We start from the raw sequence: 19,951 nt of genomic DNA on the forward strand, positions 1-19,951 counted from the left end.
TGGCCCCGCCCCTGCCGCACTGCCGCGCTCCCCACCCCGCTATGCGCGGGGTCCAGCGGGTTGCAGCTCTTCTGTAGCCGACCCGCTTGCTGGCATCCCAGTATTAACAAATGATTGTGTTTATTGATAAATTCAAACAGCAATACAAACAGACACGTTAAAAACACACCCCGCCCGGTGCAGCAGAAAGAGACAAGCGCCACGGTCCAGACAAAGTATAAAAGTTATAAATAAGGGGATCTCAAAACTGGGGCGGGTCGAGTCTGGACGGGGTGGCGGCGGCCGGCGACCTTAAACATGCACAAAGGGACATGTCCCCGGCCACAGGGCCCCACCTGAGCTGGGCAGACAGGAGAAGGGCGGCTACTTTCTCACGAACCGGCGGCGGGAATGTAGCCCTGGCCTGGTGAAGACTGGCTGAGGATCGCTAAGCACCTGGCCCTGGGGAGCGAGCCCGCGCCTAGTTGTGGTGAGCTGTGGCTGGTGCAGCCAATTTATTTGCCCGTGCAGGTGGTGGTGGCAGAGGGAGGTTTTGCCCTGCTCTGGGCACCCTCCAGGACCCGGTTTCTTTATCGCTTAACTACAGCGCTGCCCGTGTGTGAGCAAGCTTTTGTGGTCTGAACTGGTCACAATAGTCCTGCTGTGCGGAGTAGACGGAAGCAGGGGGCCCACAGACACGTTCTTCACTCCAACTGTGCACCATCTATTAACTACCTACCGTGGGCCTCCTATGCCCTCTCCTTCCCTTCATCCCTAACCACCACCCCTTTGATGCTAATCTGTCCCCTCACCTCTTGTCACTTCCCTGTGCCACCTGCCACCTTCCAGTGTGTCTCTTGGCCCCTGTGCCTCCTTCACAGCATTGCTTCTGTTGAGATGCATTCTACCAGGACCAGGTGAGTGTTCATGGGCTCCCTCACAGATAGGGTGTGGACACCAAGAATTTTGGATTGTGTGTTCCATTCCTTTTTGTGCTCCTTGATATGCGTTCCACATAAGCCAGGGTGTTGAAGCTGAGGCAGAATGTGAGAGGAACCCAGGCACGCATGAGGCAGCCAAGTACCCTAGTGAGGAGCACACAGTTGTGTGGAGTGGGAGGGGGGCTGGTTTCATCTATGGGTTAGGGTTAGGTGAACGTCCACCCCCTAAACCACAAAAGAAAGTCCACATAAGTGTAAGTTTCTGACCACATCATTTGGGATGCAGTGAGAAGGCAGTGGCTCCTGGGCAGGCTGCTGGGGACCAAGGCAGGAGGATAAGGAAGGCTAAGGGGCTGAGGAAAAGAGGCCAAGGCTTCGTGTCTGCCCAGCAGAGGGCTTTACTGTCCTGCAGCAACACCCAACAGCTGGCTGTAGCCACGAGGGGAGGGGCTCTTGGGAGTTGGAGTGGAATGTGGGGACTCAGGTCCTGATACCAACTCATCTCCTAAGGGCTGGGATGCTGTGCCCTTGCGAGCTGCCAGGAGCTGGAAGAAATAAGCTCTGCTCTGGGAGCCAACAGTGTGCAGCTGGTATGGGAGGGGAGTGGGAGTAGAGGCGAAGGTGCACTGTTGGCTGGTGGCACTGAGTACCATGTCACCGCTCACCGCTACCCCATGGTGTACCCTGTGTATGAGCTGATCCCTGAAGTAATTTCAAATGGCTTCTAAGAAGAGAGAGCCAGCCCTTCTCAGTGTCCATCAGATGGGGCAGGCTGCTCTCTTACCCTTCACAGCACCAAGATGACAAAGACTCAAGACCTCTGCCTGCCAGGAGCCACTGCAGGGGCTGTGGAGGCGGAGTTTTAAGGAAGTGAGGGCACAGTCAGGGAAATAAATTAATAAATACAGGGCCCCATGAGGAGCAGCTGGGAAGCTGCTTCCTGGATGAGTGCCAGTCCCTCCATCCACTCCAAGCATCCTGCAGGTTGTGGTGAGTAGAGGAGGAAGCACAGTTTAGAGTGGAGAGCATTCACTTGCAACAGGCGCCAGAGCTCAGAGCTTTCGTTCCATGCGCCGCTCCACGGCTCGAAGCAATAGCTCTGAGTACTGCTCCAGCAAGGCCTGTGTTTGCTCAGCTCCCACAGCCCCAGGGCTGCTGCCTGGGCTGGACAGCGCAGTCCCAGCCAGGGTCTCTAGCTCCTGCCGCACTGAAGAGAAGGTGTTTCTGAGGAGCTGGATGATTTGACTCTGTTCCTCTGAGGGTGTCTTGCAGCTGGCCACCTGCAACAATCCCAAGAGTTGAGTTGAAGGAGCTGTGGAGGGCTTGTCCATGGCCCTGCTGGCCCTAACCTGTCCCAGAAGTAACTGGCCAGGAGTTCCATACTCTGAGATCAGCAATCATGACCAGGGACTGTGGAGTCCATTCAGACTCTGAAGGGCGACCCAGAGGAGTGTCCTTTCAGATTACAAACCATCTACAGCTTGCTAGCACCCCTCGAAACAGCTTGCACAGGCTTCACTTTCGCTTTTAAAGTGTGGACCCTCATGGCCTGTCTCCTATGTCTGGCATGGTCAAATAATTTTTAGACATGCAAAGGGTATTATTAATACTTGTACTTGGACACTAGCCATAAATGAGGACATGATCATTCCAAGCCCTGTGCTTATCTGAGGTTTCCAGCGCTTCATGGGTAGGTGCCTGGTTTAGCAGGCATGGCTTAGCCTCTAGCACCCTCACATACTCCACCCAAGGTGCTTCTGAGTGATCCAGCCATATTATTCCAGACATTGAGCTGTCCAACACCCAGTATTACTGACATGCTTCATCTTCCTGCCAGCTGGTGTCAATACGCACCATGTAGTAGAGCCCCACAGCCTGGTGCACCTTCCCACGGAGCTCGGCCACAAGTTGTTCACACTGCCCCAGGCTCACTGCTGGCTCTGAGAAGGAGAGAGAGCTCAGTGAGGCTCAGCAGGTTATCCTGAGGCCTTCCCACCCAGGGCACTCAGAGCAGGAGAGGCCTACACTTCAGCGCTGCACCCTACACCCCAGTCCTCTGGCCCACTTCCCTTCTAACTGCCTCTCCGCCACCCCCAGCAGCACACAGACAAGGTCCAAAGGATAGGGCCAGCTCCAGATTGAGTCTGGAAGGCACTGCAGGGGTAGGTGGGTCACAAGAAGAATATGAAGATTGGCAGAAGTGTCTCACCATCAACGGTGTGACTTATGGACCGAGACAGGAGCAGACAGGACGAAAAATGCTAGAGGCTGGATGCACAGAGATGGGATGGAGCCAGAGGGTGGCCAACAGACAGGAAGAAAGGATGGAGTAGGGAATGGGAGCTGGGGAACTGTGCACACCTGAGTCCTGGCTCAGGGCTGACCCTGGCCTGGTGCATTCCAAGGGGTTGGGAGTCTTCTCAGGGGGAAGGGGCTGGAAGTTCTCAGGGCCTCGGAGGAGGGTGCTGACTGACAGCCGCTGGGCACCAGGGTTGTTGGACTCAAGATGAGCCTGGTACTGTGTCCTAAGCTTGGGAGTGGTACCTTCCCTTATACAGGCCTGCCTCTCAGTTGGACTGTGACCCTTTCCTAAGCCTGCTAGGGAGCCAGGCTGTTCTGTGTCATCAAAGGCCCGGCCCTTGGTTACTGGTGAAAATGTGGCCAGGGTAGGGCGGTCAGGCAGTGGCTTGGGGATGTCCAACACCAGGTGAGCCCGGCCAGGTAGGGTCAGCTTGCTGAGTGGTGATACTCGGAGTGGGACAGGAGCTTGAGGTTCAGCTGCTAGGCCCAGGTTCTCCCCGACAGAAATACTGCGGGCTATCTTGGCCATAGAACTGGTGATGGGGCTCTGGAAGGAGCAGGGCCGAGATGGACATCCATCAGCCTGAGGCAGGGCCAGGCCCTCCTGGGTCTCCATCTCCCGTGAGAGCAGGGGGCCCGATGCAGGTACCTCATCTGCAGAGATGGAGATACAGGCACTCAGGGAGGGTGCCAGGTGCTGCTCAGTCCCAAGGATCGCTCATCACCTTGCATATGCCCACTCCAGGGCCATGGCAGGCTCACCATCCCCCAGCTTGCCATGGCTTCCATGTTCCCTGCTTCCTGAAGCTGAGCCCACCAGCTTCCTCACCCTGTGGCATCAGACTGTGCACAGACTGGGCTTTCTGGAGTCCAGTCAAGGGGCTGGCTGTGGCCACTTTCTTGGGGACCCAGCTGCTGTCTGGGTTGTGACGGCGGCGTGGCAACAGCACAGGAGCTGCTTCATGGGAACCAGGGTTGCCAGAGGATGATCCTGCCCCCAGGGGTGTTTCCAGGGGACTGGCTCCATTGCCTCTCAGCTGGTCACCAGATGCCTGTGGCACCTGGATAGGTTTTGGTATCACTTCCACGCATGAAGATGGGGATGGTTCCCTACAGGGAGGAAATACAGGAGGAGGCTCAGTGCTCTTCTCACCAAGAGGGTGAGCTACTCTTATAGTACTCGTGAGGAACTGGGAGAAAGGATCAGACCAGGCCACTGTTCTCATCCAGGAGTGCAAAACACCCCTAGGGAGGGGGAGAGCAGGGCTGAGTGCTGCCCCAGAAGCACGAACACAGGCAGGTCTGTGGAGCCAACCTGCTATGGGGACAGGGTCCATACCTGAGTGGGGGTGTCTGCACTTGCAAGAGGAATCGTGAAGAGATGCTCCGAGACTCTGTCCTCTCTGGGACCCGCACTGGACCTCCTGCCAGAGCCACCAAGACCATGAATTGAGGCAGAAGCCAAGCCCTTAGCCCAGGTTCTGCCTCCCCAAGAAAGAAACCCGGCACTGCCTGCCCCTCCCTCTCAGCTAGGCAGGGAGAGGAGGGAAGGGGCAGACTGCAGTGACTGGACGCTGACCCTCTGACCACACCTGGAGCAGCCCCATTGGCCAGAGTCTCAAAGTGCTGTTTTAGGAACTGCTCCTGATCGGGGGTCCGGGGGCTGCCTTCCTGGAGCCCGTAGAGGCCAGTGCCTCCCTCCTCTTCTTCCTCTTCTTCATCACCCTCAGCTGGCTCTTCTAGGTCTGAGGAGATGCCATCCACACTCAGGGGCTCTGTGCTCTCGGAGTCTGGATGTTGGGAGGGAGAGGCATCACACTGCACCTGTCACCAGGGCTTCCTCCTTGCTTCAGACAACTGGCATCTCCCACTAGGCTGCAACCTCACCTTCATTGGGGTGCTCCGGGCTGGAAAGGCGGCTGCTGCTGTAATCCACAGAGCAGGCACTATCTGGGCTGTGCTTTTCTGAGCCCCTGCTGCCTGGGTACACTCGTCCCCGGGATCCTCGGGTCAGGGCCTGCACCTGGAACTCACTGCTGGGAAGGCCAGCGGAGGGAAGAAGACTGTGAGCAGACAGGAACAGCAGCCCACTGGACTCCTGCCTACAGGCAGGAAGGACTAGGGAGAAGGTGGTGAGCAAGCCCTAAGCTTCTGCTGACTGAAAAGCACTCAAAAGAAAGAAAACAGCTATAGAGCCCCAGGAGGTCTGGCTAGAGCAGGTCCCTTGCCTGGTATCCATAGTGGGGCTGTCACTAGGCTCCGGGTAAACGATTCCATCTTCAATGGGTGCAGGCTCCAGGTCTTGGGCAAAGACCCCTTCCTCTTGTGACAACAACTGGATAATGTGGGGGCAGGAGCAGGGTTGGAAAGCCTGAAGCTGAGACTTGTCATTCTGGGAACACACAGAGAGGCATGATAGAGTTACTTGTGTGAGAAGAGGGCCTTGGGGAGGACATGGAGGTGGGCAAGGGTTTGGTATGCATTGATGTATTCCAGCTTCTTGGAAAGAGACCAGGAGACCAGGATGGGCACCAACTGATACTGAGCTTCCAGAAGAACTGCACTAGCGCTCCAAGATGCCAGCCTCCAGCCACACTTAATACCAGTAATCATCCAAGGAACCCAGCCCAGGGCAAAGGCTTTGCCACTCCACCTCAACCCTTCCTCTGCCCACCTCAATACCAACGACGCAACCTAGCCTATGGTCAGGTGACTCATGTACCACAGGGTCAGAGCAAGCACAGCTGAACCCAGGCTCAGGCCCCAGCTGTTGGTAAAAGGCCAGCTGAGGCTTCTTGGAAATCTTTAGAGAGCAAAGAGAAAGCTGGCTCACCTGGCTAGCACATGAAGCCTCAGGAGCCTGCTGACCATGCTTCCCAGGCCCAGACGGGGGCATGGCCAGTGAGTGCTGGCTGGGCTCTCGAGGGCTTGGGGCCAGGGTCTCTAGCTGCCGCAGGTCTAACATGGAGCGAACACTCAGCGGCACACCTGGCTGAGCCCAGCGTCCCCTTCTTCTGGGTCCTGAATTGGTTGCTGGAGCTGGGTCCAGAAATTCTGCTGTCTCTTGGGCCTTGTGGGGGTTGAGGGTGGAGGAGTAACCATAAGAACTACACAATGCTGTCATAAACATTCATTTTCCCTGTGAGCCACGCCCCCTCCACACACTAGATCATTTCACCCTCACAACCACCTTACGGAGCTATTATCCTCATTCTGCTGAGGGACACGGAAGCACAGAGGGCTCAAATGTCCAGTCAATCTCCCACACAGTAGGAGACCTGCAGTCAGGTTAGCTCTGGAGTTCACGCTCTTATTTGCTCTCTCTGCCCTCATGGAAACCTCTAGTCTCTGCTGGTATCTACCATCATGGACACTTCAAATGAACACCCAGGCAGCTATATAGTTACTGTACCTCCCTGTGTGGTAAATAGCCTCATCCAGCACAAGAAAGGAAGCTGGGGTTTCCTTCATCACTAACCAGGATGCTCCCAAAACCTTTCTTGGACACAGGAATGGAGCACCTGGGCAGATCCCATACCAAGTCCCCTCCCTGCTTCCCGCTGTAAGCTCAGGAGCACATCTAAATGTCAGCCAACTCACCTGACTCATCTCCCAGTGGGACAGGCTTCGGGGCAGGGATGAGCTCGGGCCTGAGGCAAGACAGAAACAGGCAGCCATTAGGGATGTCACCTCATCCACTCCCAAAACCAGTAACCCACATAATCCCATCCCTCTCTGTGGCCTAAGGTGAAGTCTGGAGCGCTCAGCTTGTACACTCCCTCACAACCACCTTATGGTCCCTGACACAGTCCATCCAGCCACTACAGCAGCTGGTGCCAGACAATCACAGACCTAGCTCTTTTTTGGTCATTTTGGCAAGGATGGGCAGAGCTGGCAATTCTTCCTCTTCGGTACCCTCATCTTCTCCCTCCTTGTCACTGTCTGATGAGAGAGCTGGTCCAGAAGAAATTACCACTGGAGCCTGGGGCCTGGGTCCAAGACAAGAAAGGTCACAGGGAGAGGAGACTTGCTGGGGGAAAGGCCAGCACTGTGTCTTTACATGGAGGGAGAACAGTGAGATTGGTGAGCTTGTGCGGAACCACCTAGACCCACCCATCACCTGCCCACCTCCCATTCTCACCGCTTGGGTTCAGAAGCCCTCTGAGAAGAGGATGGGTCCTGCGGCTTGCCCCCTCGCTGACGCTGGCGCAGCTCAGCCAGACGCTGCCTCATGCTAATGGTCATCTCAGAGCTCAGGCGCCACACAAAGATGCAGCTGGGACAGAGCCACAGAAGTGGATGAGGGAGGGGCAGGGCCGGACCCTGGAGGTGGCAGCACCATTAGTCTTCTTCCCCATGCATGGAGAAGAAGATCCTAGCCACCTTCTGAGGTCAGGCCCAGCCAAGGAATCCCCATCCACGCCCACTTCTCAGAGACAGTGGTGTGTGTATGTGTGTGTGGGATATCTTTGGCTTCTCTCAGGGAAGCTGGCTTCTGCTTACCTGTCCCCTGACACAGAGATGAGATGTTTGCAATCATTACTGAATTTCATGCCAGTGACAATCTCTATGAAGAACAAAGAATAAGCTCTATGAGCCACCCTCAATTCACGACCAAACTCCCACCTCAGCAGAGGACCTGGAGGCTGACTAGAATGAGGTCAGGTACCTCTGCTGGGTCACAAGAAACTAAGAGAAGAAAGTAGAGTTCCAGGGGTGGCAGTGTGGGGCTACACTCACCTGAGTGACCAAACATGGTGGCCACACACTCGCCTGAGGAGAAGTCAAAAATGGAAAGGTTTTTGTCGGAGCAGCTGGTGGCAATGTAGATCCCTGAGGGGTCTGTCTGCACCTGGGGAGAGAATCACAGAAGTGCAAGTCCCCTGTCCACCTGGACAGCTCTATCTCCAGGCTACTGGCCCAATGCCCCGCCCACTTGGCCCTTACCTTAATGAGAGTGCCATCCTCACCCTGTGACCCTTTAAACAGCTTTTTCTGTTTCCCACTACTGATGTTAAAGATCCTGTAAAGAAAAGTACTTGCTCATGCAAGGAGATATGTGGATCTAGTGCACCAGGAGCAGAACCACTAGCATTCACTCCAGCCTTGTTCTCTCTGGGGGTTACCCCAGCATCTGCACAGGGGCTACTCTTCTGGGGTGAGGCAAGGTATTCACTTAGAGACTTAAGGGGCCAGAGTCCAGACAAAAAGACAGAACTGGGGACTTAGATGTGGGCAGCTGACTCCCTAGGCACGGCAGAAGTGGTCAGATGGCCTGAGGAAGGGATACCCACCGAATATTCCGGTCCTGACAGCCGATGGCTGTGTACTTCCAGCTGGGCTCCACATCCATGTCATAGAGGGTTGTCTTACGCACCACGTGGTGTGTCCGGGTAAATTGTATTCCATCTCCACACTGCCAAAGTGGAGCACGTGGCAAACCCACCCTAAGTGCTTTGCCAGGACAGAGCCTTGCTTTCACCTTCCTTCATCTCTTGCAGCTCCAGGCAGGGGAAGTAGAAACCCAACCCCACTCTGCCCCTTTCAGGGATCCCCAATACTCTCACCTTCTGCGCAGTGCGGAAGTAGATGCTCTTGTCTGCTCCACAGCTGATCATGCGCACTTGCCCATCGCTGGCTACGGTGGAGAGCGCCTAGTTGTTTCTGCTGTTTCCACCACACAGTGGCAGCCTTTCCTCTGCTTCCCTCCCTATTTTTTTTTCCATCCAGGCTGCTCCACAAGTAGCCTGGACGCCAATCAAACCAGAACTACACTTTTCATCCCATCCAGCCCCATGCCTCTCAACTGCTGTCCAACACTTCTCTACTCCTGGGAAGTGTGATCCTTCTCACACAAACAGGAGGTGATGGGAGGCGGCAGGATGTCCCTCAGTTGCCCCGACCCACCTGCAAACTTGACAGCGGTGATGGAAGATGAGTGTTCATCCAGAGTCTGCTGTAGGCTGTACTCCCGCCCAGCATCCAGCACGTGGATCAGCCGGTCTCGGCTCGCTGATGCCAGCAGCTTCAGACCTGGGATTGGAAGAATTCCATCAGCCCATGTGTGCCACGTGGAGGCCCATAACTAGTTATGGGGAGGGAGATGAGCCTCCAATCCCTCAGCTACATGAACCATGCAGCAAGGAACAGAGCTGTCCTTTTCAAAACCTGAAAAGGCCAAATGGTCCAAGAGATTACAGGCTGCACATCTACAAGCCACAAGAGATGTAAGTGCAGGCATGGAGGAGCTCTATGTCTGGGTACTGACAACCTCCTCACCTGTTTCTGGCTTAGAGTACTCCAGGCACAGGATCTCTGAGTCATGGGCGTCTACCTTCAGCATCTCACTCAGGGACTGCAGTTCATGCACCCTGCAAAGATGAGGAGAGGAGGAAAGAGGTTATTGCTAAGGCTGCAGGAGCTAGAACTTGCCCCACCCCCACTTCATCTATGTTGTCTCCCCTAATATTCTTTTTCTTTTCCTGCAACTTTTTATTTTTTTGAACTTTGCTGCTTAGAGGAAAATTACAGAGTACATACATTCCCCGTGTCTTACTCTGCTTTCTCTAATGTTAGTATCTTGCATAATGTTATGGTTTGATCTAGAATGCCCCCCACAGTCTCATGTGTTCAGAAGTGGAGCTTTTGGAAGGGACTGGATCTTAGGGGTGCTACACTCCTCAGACTTATGACTTTGGAGGGGACCTCTCCCTCTTCAGTCCTCTCTTCTGTTTCCTAGTTGCCATGGTGTGAGCAGCTTTGTTCTGCCATGGTCTTCCACAATGCCATTTCTGCTTTACTGCTGGCTAACCATGAACTGAAGCCACTAAAAACTGTGAACAAATAAATCTCTTCTCCTTTAAATTCTGGGTTATCGGATATTTTGTCCCAGCAATGGGAAAACTAACACACATAACAATACCAGGACCTGGAAATTTATGTTGGTATAATACTATTATCTAAAGATTTTATTTGTATTTCATCTTTTCCCCATGTATCCTTTTACTTGATCCAGGATCTCACCAAGGATCCAATAAGCATTTAGTGTCACTTTTCCTTAGTCTTCTGTAATTCATAATGATTTTTTGGTTTTTTCTTAACCTTTACAACCTTAACACTTATGTCCTCCTTAGTATATTATAGGTTTCATAGAGTTGTAAGATCACTTAAGATGGTTTCTGCTGGGTTTCTTCATTGTAAAGTTATTATCTTTTCCCCTTAAGTAACAAATGTCTTATACCTCCACCTGTTTTGAGACAGCCCCTCTTAAAGCTCTATCCTTAAGGGTCTAGCTACTCCAGGCTGCCTCATGAGAGGCAGTGAGTACTGAACTCCAGGTTTGGCCTTACCTAAGTGTGCCCATCCGATCTCCTGAAGCTAAATGCTGCCCATTGGGGCTGATACACAGAGAGCGGATGCCCATGCGGGGATCCATCAGGGATCCATCAGCTTTGTCTCCTCCTGGTAGTTCCGTGTCCAGAAGGGCCTGAGTGTTCCCATCCACATAGATTATCTTAATGAGATCCTGGTGGAACATGTTAGAGAGCTGGGTAAGGCAAACTCAAGGGAGGGGAGGGGAAAAGGATGCTGGGCAAGCTAAGTCTTGGCTCACAGAGCCCGGCCAAAGAAGAGCTGGAAGAGTATGGTCAGGAGGAGCAAGGTCTTGAGAAGGAAGCAAGAAACATATGGGTGTGGGGTGCAAAACCAGGAATGGAGTGCAGGACCTCAGGCTCACATTGCTGAGGATGTTCCGGTGCAGGGTGGAGCCATGTATTCCAGAACTCTCTGTGTTCCACAGGCGGATGGTATTGTCTGAGGAACAGGTAATAAAAGAACTGGGGGGCAGACAGGCCTGGTTACTATCCTTCACCTCAGGGTAGACCTGCAGGAACACAGGGAAAGAGCAAGAGCCCATTTAGATATCAGTCCCTTATCTGCCCCAAATTAAGACAGAGTAGTAGCTAAAACTTAGCTGGGTGCCCCCACATATAGTAAGCAAGACATACATGTTTTATAATTACAAAGGGAAGCTAATTAGCAGCACACCTACTGTGTACCAGGCACACATAAATGTGCCTTACAGCATTTCACTTCATTTTTAGAGCATTTAGATGAATCAGGTACATCATTTTACATCAAAGACTTGGCCAACTTAGTAACTTGTCCAAGATCACTGAGCTGAGGATGAGACAAAACTAAGGATACCATAGGGGCATATAAGAAGAAATCTGAGATGCATAACCACTAAAATTCACGCTCAATCCCCATGATCTATGAAAAGGGTGTTATGGTTTATATCTCGGTACCCCCCGCCCCCACAAAAGCCTCAAGAGCTCATAAATGGGGTTTTAGGGACTGACTGGATCATGGCTATGTGACACTGGGTCATGGGTGTGTGATACTGAGTTAGCCCACTGATTGGTTCGGCATAGTTCTGGGTATGTCTGAATGGATTTACTGAAGATAGAAGATCTACTCTGCATGTGAGTGACAGCAACCAATAGGCTCATAGCCTGGATATAATAAAAAGGGAAAGCAGAAGGAAGATTGCTGCTTCCTGCCTGCCTTGCATAAGGCTCTTTGTCCGCTGCTATCCTGCCCTGCCTTGGAGCCAGCTGACTATGGACTCTATAAACTATGAGCTGAAATAAATCTTTCCTCCATTGACTTGTGGGTGTCGAGTATTTTGTTCCAACAAGAAAATAACTAACATTAGTGATGGGGTATCAGGAACGTACGGTTACCCTTGGGGTTCCGTACTTCGTGTCCTCACAAAGCATCCCAGCAAACCAAGTCAGTCTCCAGCCAGCCTAGCCCACCTACCTCCACACTCCACACACAGGAGGAATGATACAGAGCTGAATACACCTTGCCCACTTTCTTGGGGTCCCTCACATCCCAAACATAGATGCTGTGATCATTGTACACACAAGACAGCCACTGATTAGTCGGATCAAAGGTCAAGGCAATGGTATCTGGATACTTGGCATTGGCCCCTCCAGAGAAGAGGCGGCTGTGAAGAGATGACAAGCAAAACTGGTGAGATTGAAGGGGAAGAAGAGAGGCCACTCACAAAGGAAGCGGCAGAGCATGGGGCATCCTCTCCAGCCTGCAGGTTTGCAAGTACTGGTGCTGCCTGAGAAAAGAAAGCAGCCCCTAAGAGCCCTCAGGCGGGAGCTAACTCCACAGTGGCTGTTGAGCCATGATGCTCCTCTAACAAGCACAAACATGCTCACAGGACACCAACACCAGACAAGGTATTTCTGTGGCCATGACGGGGTGAAACGAGATCACCATACAAACCCCAAAATGACCAAACATCATCCTTTCCCATCTAGCATGACTGATGGCTACTTCTTTAACAAAATAGCTTTACTGTACACATTTCATTCTAACTCTTTGATAATGATCATTTAGATGTTCAGTTGTAGAATGGTCCCCATTTCTTTTTGTTGTTCTTTGAGATAAGGTCTTGCTATATTGTTCAGGTTGGCCTCAAACTTGTGGGGAGATCCTTAGCCTCCTGAGTGCTGGGATTACAAATAAGTGGTGTCATGCTTGGCTTTGTCCCCACTTCTTGATAGCATACAACCAAAACAAACTTCAATCCCTGGAACTATTCCTCAATTATCTAACACAAGCCCAAATCTTACTAAGTCCCTCATGTCGCCTACTTACTGAGACACTCTCCACCCATGATGGCATGTGTTCTGCTCAGTCCCAACAAGTGCAAATAACCTGAATTTGTCTACAAAGGTGTCCTGGTACACTTTGAGCATCACCTGTTCCTTAAAGCACAAGGAAGCTGGACACAGGGTAAAGCTCTGAACAGAGGCAGGGGGTCTATGTAGCTTACCTGGCCTCGGTGATGCCAGCGATGTCTGTCCCCAGGGCATGGGGTCTGGGAAGGGTGCTGAGGAAGTGCAAGTTAGAGGGGTTGAAAAGGCGCACAGTGCCATCTGCGCAGCCACAGAAGATGTAGTCCTGGCTTACAGAGATGCAGTGGGCCACTGTGGTCTGTGGGCAGAGTGGCTCAGGTCAGCAAGGGGCATAAGTCCACTTAGTCTTTCCCTACCCTACCCACCCTAACCCCTCAGCAAGTCACCTGCTGAAAGGAGAGACAAACCAAGGCAGGAAAGCCTGGCTGCTCTATCCTGAGCCCCTCCATCTGCCTAATACTGAAATACACTCCCTCCAAAAGCAGGTGGCCAGAGGGACCCCCCAGCCCTGTGCAGCCAGGGGATAGCAACCAGGGTCCCAGAGGTTTTTGCAAAGAGGGTAAAGGTGGAAAAGCCAAACAGAGAAAATGGCAGCCTAAAGAAGAGAGGCAGAGCTAGGCAGCACTTACTGTGAAGCTGTCTGTGTTCTGAGCAGAAGAGGAAAGCAGGGAAGGAAGACAGAGAGAGAAAAAGAGAGAGCAAGAGGAGGCAGTTACACAGATCATGGGGCCAAGCTCCAGCACCCCAGGCCTCTCTTTGCTGGAGTCACCTCTTACACGCATGAGGCCCAGCCCCTTGTCTGCAGCTCTCTGCAAGCTCTCCCTATTTGAAACCCAGGGTATCCCTTTCCCCAAAGCAGAGGTACTTACTCTCAGCTCTACCCATTTGTCCAAAAGTCTGCGATCACTGAACTCGCACAGCAGCCCAGAGGATGTGATGCAGAATGTGCTGTCTGCCTTCTTCCCTCGGCCACAAGCCACATCAGTGAACAGGTTGTTCCGCAGCTCTCCCAGCAGCCCTGAGCGACCCAGCAGGGGCACGGTGGCATTCACCTGTGGAAACACAGCACCACTATCCATCCCCCCCAAGCCTGCCCCGGGAAGAAGGCCCTACAGAGCAGAGGGGAGCTGCAAGCCCCCTGTGTTGTGAGACCTTCTCCTTAGTCCAGATAACAGAGGACTCATCTAAAATTTCTGAGTGACACTGAGAAGGTAGATGAAACCCACAAGGAGCAGTTCTTTAGGCTGGGCTAGGCCTCACAGGCTTACCTTTGAGGTCTTGCTGTCATCGAGGTACCAGAATTTGATGTGCCGGTTTCCTGCAGTGACAAAGTAGCTGCAATCTTCTGAAAAGGACACTGCTGTCACCCGACTGGACACCTTGTTGGAGGCTACCACAATGTTCTTCTGCAGGGAAAGTCAAAGGAAGAGTTGAGGCTCTGCCTCTTGTGGCTAAAGGAGACTAAACCAGGTAGGAAGTGAATCCCTATAATCCTGACACTTGGGAGGCTGAGCAAAACGATCACAGACAGTCTGAGGCTAGCCTGTCTACATAGTAAGACTCTGTCTCAAAACAAATAAATGGATAAAAGGGCTCACAGAATGAAGGAGGCTTAGAATTTCTACTTTAAAAATGTTTCTTTCCAGGATTTGCTGGTCAGAAAAGGAGAAGCAGAGAGTTACTTTCTTAAGGAATTGAAAAAAGTCATTTCCTCTGGAGGTACTTGGAAGCATAAAGCCAGTTATCTCTAGCAACACGCTTGCACACAGTTGTTCTTTTATGATTCCAATAATTTTCTAGAATGAGGCAGAGATCAGCAGAGTGGAATGAAGCAGCCTGGTACCTGGAGTTCCACGTGGCCGCCAGGCCATCCCACCCTGCCCACTCACCTTCCAGGCCCACACGTTGACAATCATATCATGCTGGTAGCCCACAGAGACAATGTACTTGGCGCTGGGGGAGAAGGCCACACAAGCCACACCATACTTGTGCTCTTGTAGCTCTGCCACCTGGCTATGCTCAGCCACATCCCACACCCGTACTGCAGGCATGTGACCACTCTGCAGGGAGGCAAGGAATGGATGTGAGGACTACACAGTGATACACAGCATCCCTTAGCTGTTCAGAGTAGGGCCTGACCTCCTCCATTACTGGACACCATCCTCTAATGGACCCTGGCCAAAAGTCAAGAGCAGGAACAAAGGGCTAGAAGATTATGGTAAGTATCTGCAGGCAACAGTCAGTATCAGGGAGGCAGTGGCCCTGAATTTTTCCTCTGTATCTCTATACTGGGGCAACCTCCTGGAATGAGTCTGATGAGCAGCCAGGCTTTAGAACCACTACCACACCTATCTTGTCTCTTCCTTTCCCAGCCCCACCCCAAGCTGCAAGGGCAGAAGTGTTCACCCTGTGCCCAGCAGGGGGCCACCAGGAATAAGGAATATATGAGGGCAATGGTTTTCAAGGCTGTGAACTAACAGCCTGCATCAGCACTAACTGGCAACGTGCTGGAAGAGTACCTTGAGGGACCCGGACCTACATAATCGGGAGATTCAGCAGGTTTAGCAATGTTTACTTTGACAGGTGATTCTGATGCACTAATGAGTCACTGTTTAAAGGACAACAAAAAACCAAGGATTGACAGCAATACTAACTGCACACAGGACTACAGCTTTGGCCGAGGGCAGGCCACCCATACTGCATAGCGTGGCAGCCCTCCCCCTCACTCACCTCGCCTGTGACCAAGTACTTGCCATCTGGGGAGAAGGCTAGGGCAGTGATGGTTTTCCTGAAAAAGATAGGCATGCTCAGAAGTGCGCTAGCCACTCCGTGGACCTCTTCAAGGTGACCCCAGCACACCCCAGGGGTAAGTGTAGCACTTCCTATTTAACCCTGGGCTAACCAGGTCCCAGCCCCCAGAAGCCTAGAGCTCCAAGTCAGAAGAGGTGATCCCTGGGGTCAGGCCCACCTACCTGGAACTGTTGAGGATGTGGTGCTGTTTGTGTTTCCGGGGATTGAACAGCACAACCACACACCTGAGGAGAGGAACAAGATGTCAGGTTTAGTACCAAGCCCAAGATCCCTCAGAAGTCCTACACTACCTGCAACTTCTGGTCACCCAGAAAAAGGAGCAAAATTATTAAGCTACAGTAAAAGGGATTCTATTCCTTATTCCTGGAAGCCTATCCCTGCTTCCTTCCCCACATAGCAGGGTCATCTCTGCAGCTCCAGGGAGTGAGAAAGCTCCTTAAACACTGGTACCATGGGTGGTCATACCTATGAGGGGCAGCAGAGACATGACCTTCCTCCAGCCTTTCAATGCCCAGGAAAGGTGTACAGGGCAAAACAATAAATATGCTGAAGCAAGCCTCAAGTGTACAGCCAGTGCTTAGGCTTGGAGCCACACATATGCCAATCACTTGTATACTGAAGAGGGATGAGGCCTTGCACCTGGACACATGTGTCCTTGGCAGGAACTGGGCCCGTAACTTGCATATGTGGATGGGAAAGGCGTGGGAAAGGGTGTGGGGAGCTACACAGGGGCCAGAACTATAGGGAGGCCCAGGAAGATGGGGGGTGCAAAGAGGTGCAGACAGCTTGAGAGGGTCTGGGAAAGCTTTTAGTGCCACAGAACTTCTGGGCTCAGCCAGAGAATCCACGGCCCCAAGGAGCCTAAGAAGGCCTCCAGATTACTAGGATGAGCAGGGAGAGGGCAGCAGCAACTTCTCAGCCAGGTGGCAAGGCTGCTGGATGAGATCAGGTGCAGACCATCCAGAGGAAGCTCCACGGAGGGAAGTTAGGTGCTAGACACAGGAGCAAGAAGCTAGAAGCCAGCAGTCAGTGTCCTTGTCAGGGCCTACAGCTGTGAGTGGGCCTGGCCTGCTGCCCCCATGCCTTTTCATTAGCACTGGAAATAGGAGCAAGCTCAGAGTCACTAGGTCAGGGAAGAGGCGGAGGAGTAGGCAGGAGAAGACAGCTACTTCTCCCAGCCCTGAATTCCTGCAGGAGGCATCCCACTGCTGCCCTTGCATCCAGACCCCACTGCTAGCTGGAAAGCTGAAGCATGAGCTGCTGGTGAGTGCTTAGCATCTTAGGCCCAGCAAACCACCTCTGTATGCACATTCCCAAGTACTCTTCTTGGGACACTGGGACCTCTATGTGACCAGATCTGTCCAGGGCTTGCACACTGTCCAACAGCCCGGGATGCCTGAGTCTCAGCATCTCCTCTAATTCCCCTGCCAACCTCTCCTTGCTGTTTTCTTTGACTCCCTCTACCCCTCTCTTCCCTTGTTCTCATTTCCTTGTTCCTTGTTCCTCTTTTTATGCCAGCTTCTAGTATCCTGCCTTCCTTTCTAGACCACCACAGTCAGGATTTTAAGATACGACAAAATTAAGATAGTACTGGGAACCCTGGATCTTATCACTTGGATGAAAAGTATAGCAGTTATCATTCAAAGTCCACAGATAGAATATTCAGACACTAAGACTTTAGACAGTGTGAAAAATATCACTCTCTAGGTGTGCCATGATCAAGAATTTCCAAGCCCAGCAATTTTTAGTGACCAACTGGGATTTTCTGAATCTTCTTACAACTATGTTGACCTGTTGACGGGGTGTCTACTGGCTTGTCTCTCACAAAAAAGTCTTGTCTGGTTCTCGTTACCTAGCTTTCTGATTCCTCTGGATGAGCTTTGGTGAAGGCTACAGTGAACAGTTACTCTGAACGGACAGGATTGACGCAGAGGTTAGCCAACCACATTCTGAATCCAGAAGAACTAAGTGCCAAGGGCTCTATGGTTAAGTCTGTGCTTTCATTTCAAGCATTATGGCCTTTAAAGAGCAGTGTATTTGACTGTTTAAAACACTTCCAGGTCACTAGACAAATTCTGAGTCTTCTCAACATCCTGTTTCTTCTGAGTTCAAATCCTAGTAGGAGGAGGAAGGAAGGCAGCAGCTGTGATAATGGTGGTGGTGGTGGTGGCAGCAGCAGTGTGTGTGTACACAATGCAAAGTAGATGGCTAGAGGCAGATGAGCAAATCCTCCCTTCTCCATGATCTCTCAGACCCACTCTGCCTCCACTAGTGCCTACAAAATTCTAAGGCATAGCACAGAAGAGTTAAGCAAGGCAGGGATACATACAGATTATTATTATTAATATTATTATTCTATTATTCAGATCTGGAAACCATCCAATACAACAAAAGGGAGAAACCAACTCAAAGGGTTACAGATGCTGAACTCAGAGTGGAGCATCCTAGGTTCCCTGTGTGCCCAACTTGCTTCTGTCTTCCCAAAAAGACAGGGGGGCCTGTTCTCAACCTGTCTGAAGAGTCACCTTAGTCTTCCTGATGAATTTGGCACAAGCTCCTCAGTGAGCCAGAGAAAGGAGGCTGGGGCCACATCCCTATTAGGCACAGTGAAGCCTTACAGCAGTGCTGACCGAAATCCTCACCCTGCCAAGGGCTGTGCTGGTCCAACATGCTGGCTCCTGTAACTCAGAACCTGAGGGTGCAGAGAAATTGCTCACTCTCTCAAGGAGAGGGGAAGGCCTCAGTTCCTCCAGGCATCAGCCCTCAACATCTGCCTTCCCTGCACAGGTTCAGGCCTGCACCACTGTGAAGATCCAGGGTCCACCTCCTACCATTCTCCACCCTCCAGAGGCAGAGCCAAAGGAACCAGGATGAGCTCTGAACGGAGCGGCACACACGGAGCAGGCAGAGAAGGATCAACCAGTGCCCTCAAAGTTCTTCTTTCTGACCTTGTAAAACCGGATGGGGCCCTCACAAGGAAAAACATCACCTTCCTCGGCCCACTCCCCACCTTCCTTACTACTGACACCACCACTGCTCATATGTTTTTCCCACACACTCTCCAACTTGTAACAGTCTGTAATTTACTGTAGGGGGAGTGCCTATCTTTACACCCTACATTGCCGCTCTATGAAGACTGTTTTTGTATGTGTTGTTTACTGTTATGTCTCTAGGCCTAGAAGGCAAGTGTTTGTGATGAGTGAATAAAACCTAAGTCATGCTCTGTGGGATCTCCACCCTCTGACTGCTTAGACACCTGGGTATGAACCTGCGGCTCAAGAAGCTATGGGGCAGCTCTCCAATGCCCCAGGGCAGTGTGGCGGAAAACAAGAATGCTGTGGTCCGGCAGACCCATCTACTAACACATATGTGATCTTAGGTATGTTCTTTCAATTCTCTTAAAGTCGGGGCTGGGGATTTAGCTCAGTGGCATAAGCGCCTGCCTTGCAAGCAGGCAGTCTTGAGTTCAATCCCCGGTACCGATAAAAAGGAAAAAGACAAAAAAAAAAAAAAAAAAAAAAAAAGTTTCACGATTTCTCTTAAAGTCAAAGTCCTCACCTGTAAAATAAGAAACCTCTACCTCACAGAATTGTGGGAACTGAAGATAACATTCAAAGTTATCAGCACCTACACTTGGCCACAAGGCAAAGATGATGGCTAGAGGCAGACGAGCAAACCCTCCCTTCTCCATGATCTCTCAGACCCACTCTGTCTCCACTAGCACCTACGAAATTCTCAGACATAGCACAGAAGAGTTAAGCAAGGCAGAGAAACACACAGAGGGAGCCTCTTGAAATCTGAACCCTGCTGTACAAGTAACTATAAAAGAGTCAGCCAGGGGCAGCAGTTGCAACTAGAAGCCCAAATGGCATCTCATACAGGACACTAGTTAGTCTCTGAGATCATCCAGACATAGCATTATAAACTATTCCTCTAGATTCAATTTTGGAGGGGAATTCTTCTTGCAGGGAATACTGAGGACTGAACCCAGAGCCTTCACACTGAGCTATATCACCAGCCCTTTATTTTTTGTATTTTGAGACAACCAAGTTGCTAAATTTCCCAGGCTTATCTCAAACTTGAAATTATCTTGCTTCAAGACCCCACAGTGGAAGATAAAAGGCATGCAACACTAAGCCAGACTCAAAGAGGGACTTTTACGGCTCTAATTATTCCAAAAGACAATGATGCTACTATGCT

General features: G+C 51.7%; 1 protein-coding gene across 10 annotated transcripts in view; it reads right to left on the minus strand.

Moving 5' to 3' along the window:
* Window positions 1-103: 103 nt before the first annotated feature.
* The window catches only part of Mapkbp1 (mitogen-activated protein kinase binding protein 1), a 60,187-nt gene continuing 40,339 nt past the window's right edge, over window positions 104-19,951 (minus strand). For 6 of the 10 annotated variants that reach the window (XM_013158747.3, XM_013158745.3, XM_013158743.3 and 3 more), the window contains 29 exons: window positions 15,913-15,975; window positions 15,671-15,728; window positions 14,830-15,000; window positions 14,209-14,346; window positions 13,810-13,992; window positions 13,570-13,587; window positions 13,078-13,238; window positions 12,045-12,234; window positions 10,957-11,103; window positions 10,571-10,746; window positions 9,501-9,592; window positions 9,129-9,254; window positions 8,789-8,859; window positions 8,516-8,637; window positions 8,169-8,244; window positions 7,962-8,073; window positions 7,725-7,788; window positions 7,363-7,497; window positions 7,074-7,210; window positions 6,822-6,871; window positions 6,055-6,291; window positions 5,450-5,613; window positions 5,109-5,257; window positions 4,814-5,011; window positions 4,561-4,645; window positions 4,051-4,331; window positions 3,282-3,875; window positions 2,775-2,860; window positions 104-2,200 (listed from right to left, as the gene is read on the minus strand). In XM_013158747.3, coding sequence (XP_013014201.1) covers window positions 1,973-2,200; window positions 2,775-2,860; window positions 3,282-3,875; window positions 4,051-4,331; window positions 4,561-4,645; window positions 4,814-5,011; window positions 5,109-5,257; window positions 5,450-5,613; window positions 6,055-6,291; window positions 6,822-6,871; window positions 7,074-7,210; window positions 7,363-7,497; window positions 7,725-7,788; window positions 7,962-8,073; window positions 8,169-8,244; window positions 8,516-8,637; window positions 8,789-8,859; window positions 9,129-9,254; window positions 9,501-9,592; window positions 10,571-10,746; window positions 10,957-11,103; window positions 12,045-12,234; window positions 13,078-13,238; window positions 13,570-13,587; window positions 13,810-13,992; window positions 14,209-14,346; window positions 14,830-15,000; window positions 15,671-15,728; window positions 15,913-15,975 — 4,312 coding nt within the window. In that variant the 3' untranslated portion in view covers window positions 104-1,972. The remainder of the gene's footprint in view (window positions 2,201-2,774; window positions 2,861-3,281; window positions 3,876-4,050; window positions 4,332-4,560; window positions 4,646-4,813; window positions 5,012-5,108; window positions 5,258-5,449; window positions 5,614-6,054; window positions 6,292-6,821; window positions 6,872-7,073; window positions 7,211-7,362; window positions 7,498-7,724; window positions 7,789-7,961; window positions 8,074-8,168; window positions 8,245-8,515; window positions 8,638-8,788; window positions 8,860-9,128; window positions 9,255-9,500; window positions 9,593-10,570; window positions 10,747-10,956; window positions 11,104-12,044; window positions 12,235-13,077; window positions 13,239-13,569; window positions 13,588-13,809; window positions 13,993-14,208; window positions 14,347-14,829; window positions 15,001-15,670; window positions 15,729-15,912; window positions 15,976-19,951) is intronic. The other 4 variants (XM_013158748.3, XM_013158750.3, XM_013158749.3 and 1 more) reach the window with 4 other exon arrangements.

This window comes from Cavia porcellus, unplaced genomic scaffold (genome assembly GCF_034190915.1).
Source record: "Cavia porcellus strain 051 isolate PalLab524CR breed Dunkin Hartley unplaced genomic scaffold, mCavPor4.1 scaffold_6, whole genome shotgun sequence".
Lineage (NCBI taxonomy): Eukaryota > Metazoa > Chordata > Mammalia > Rodentia > Caviidae > Cavia > Cavia porcellus.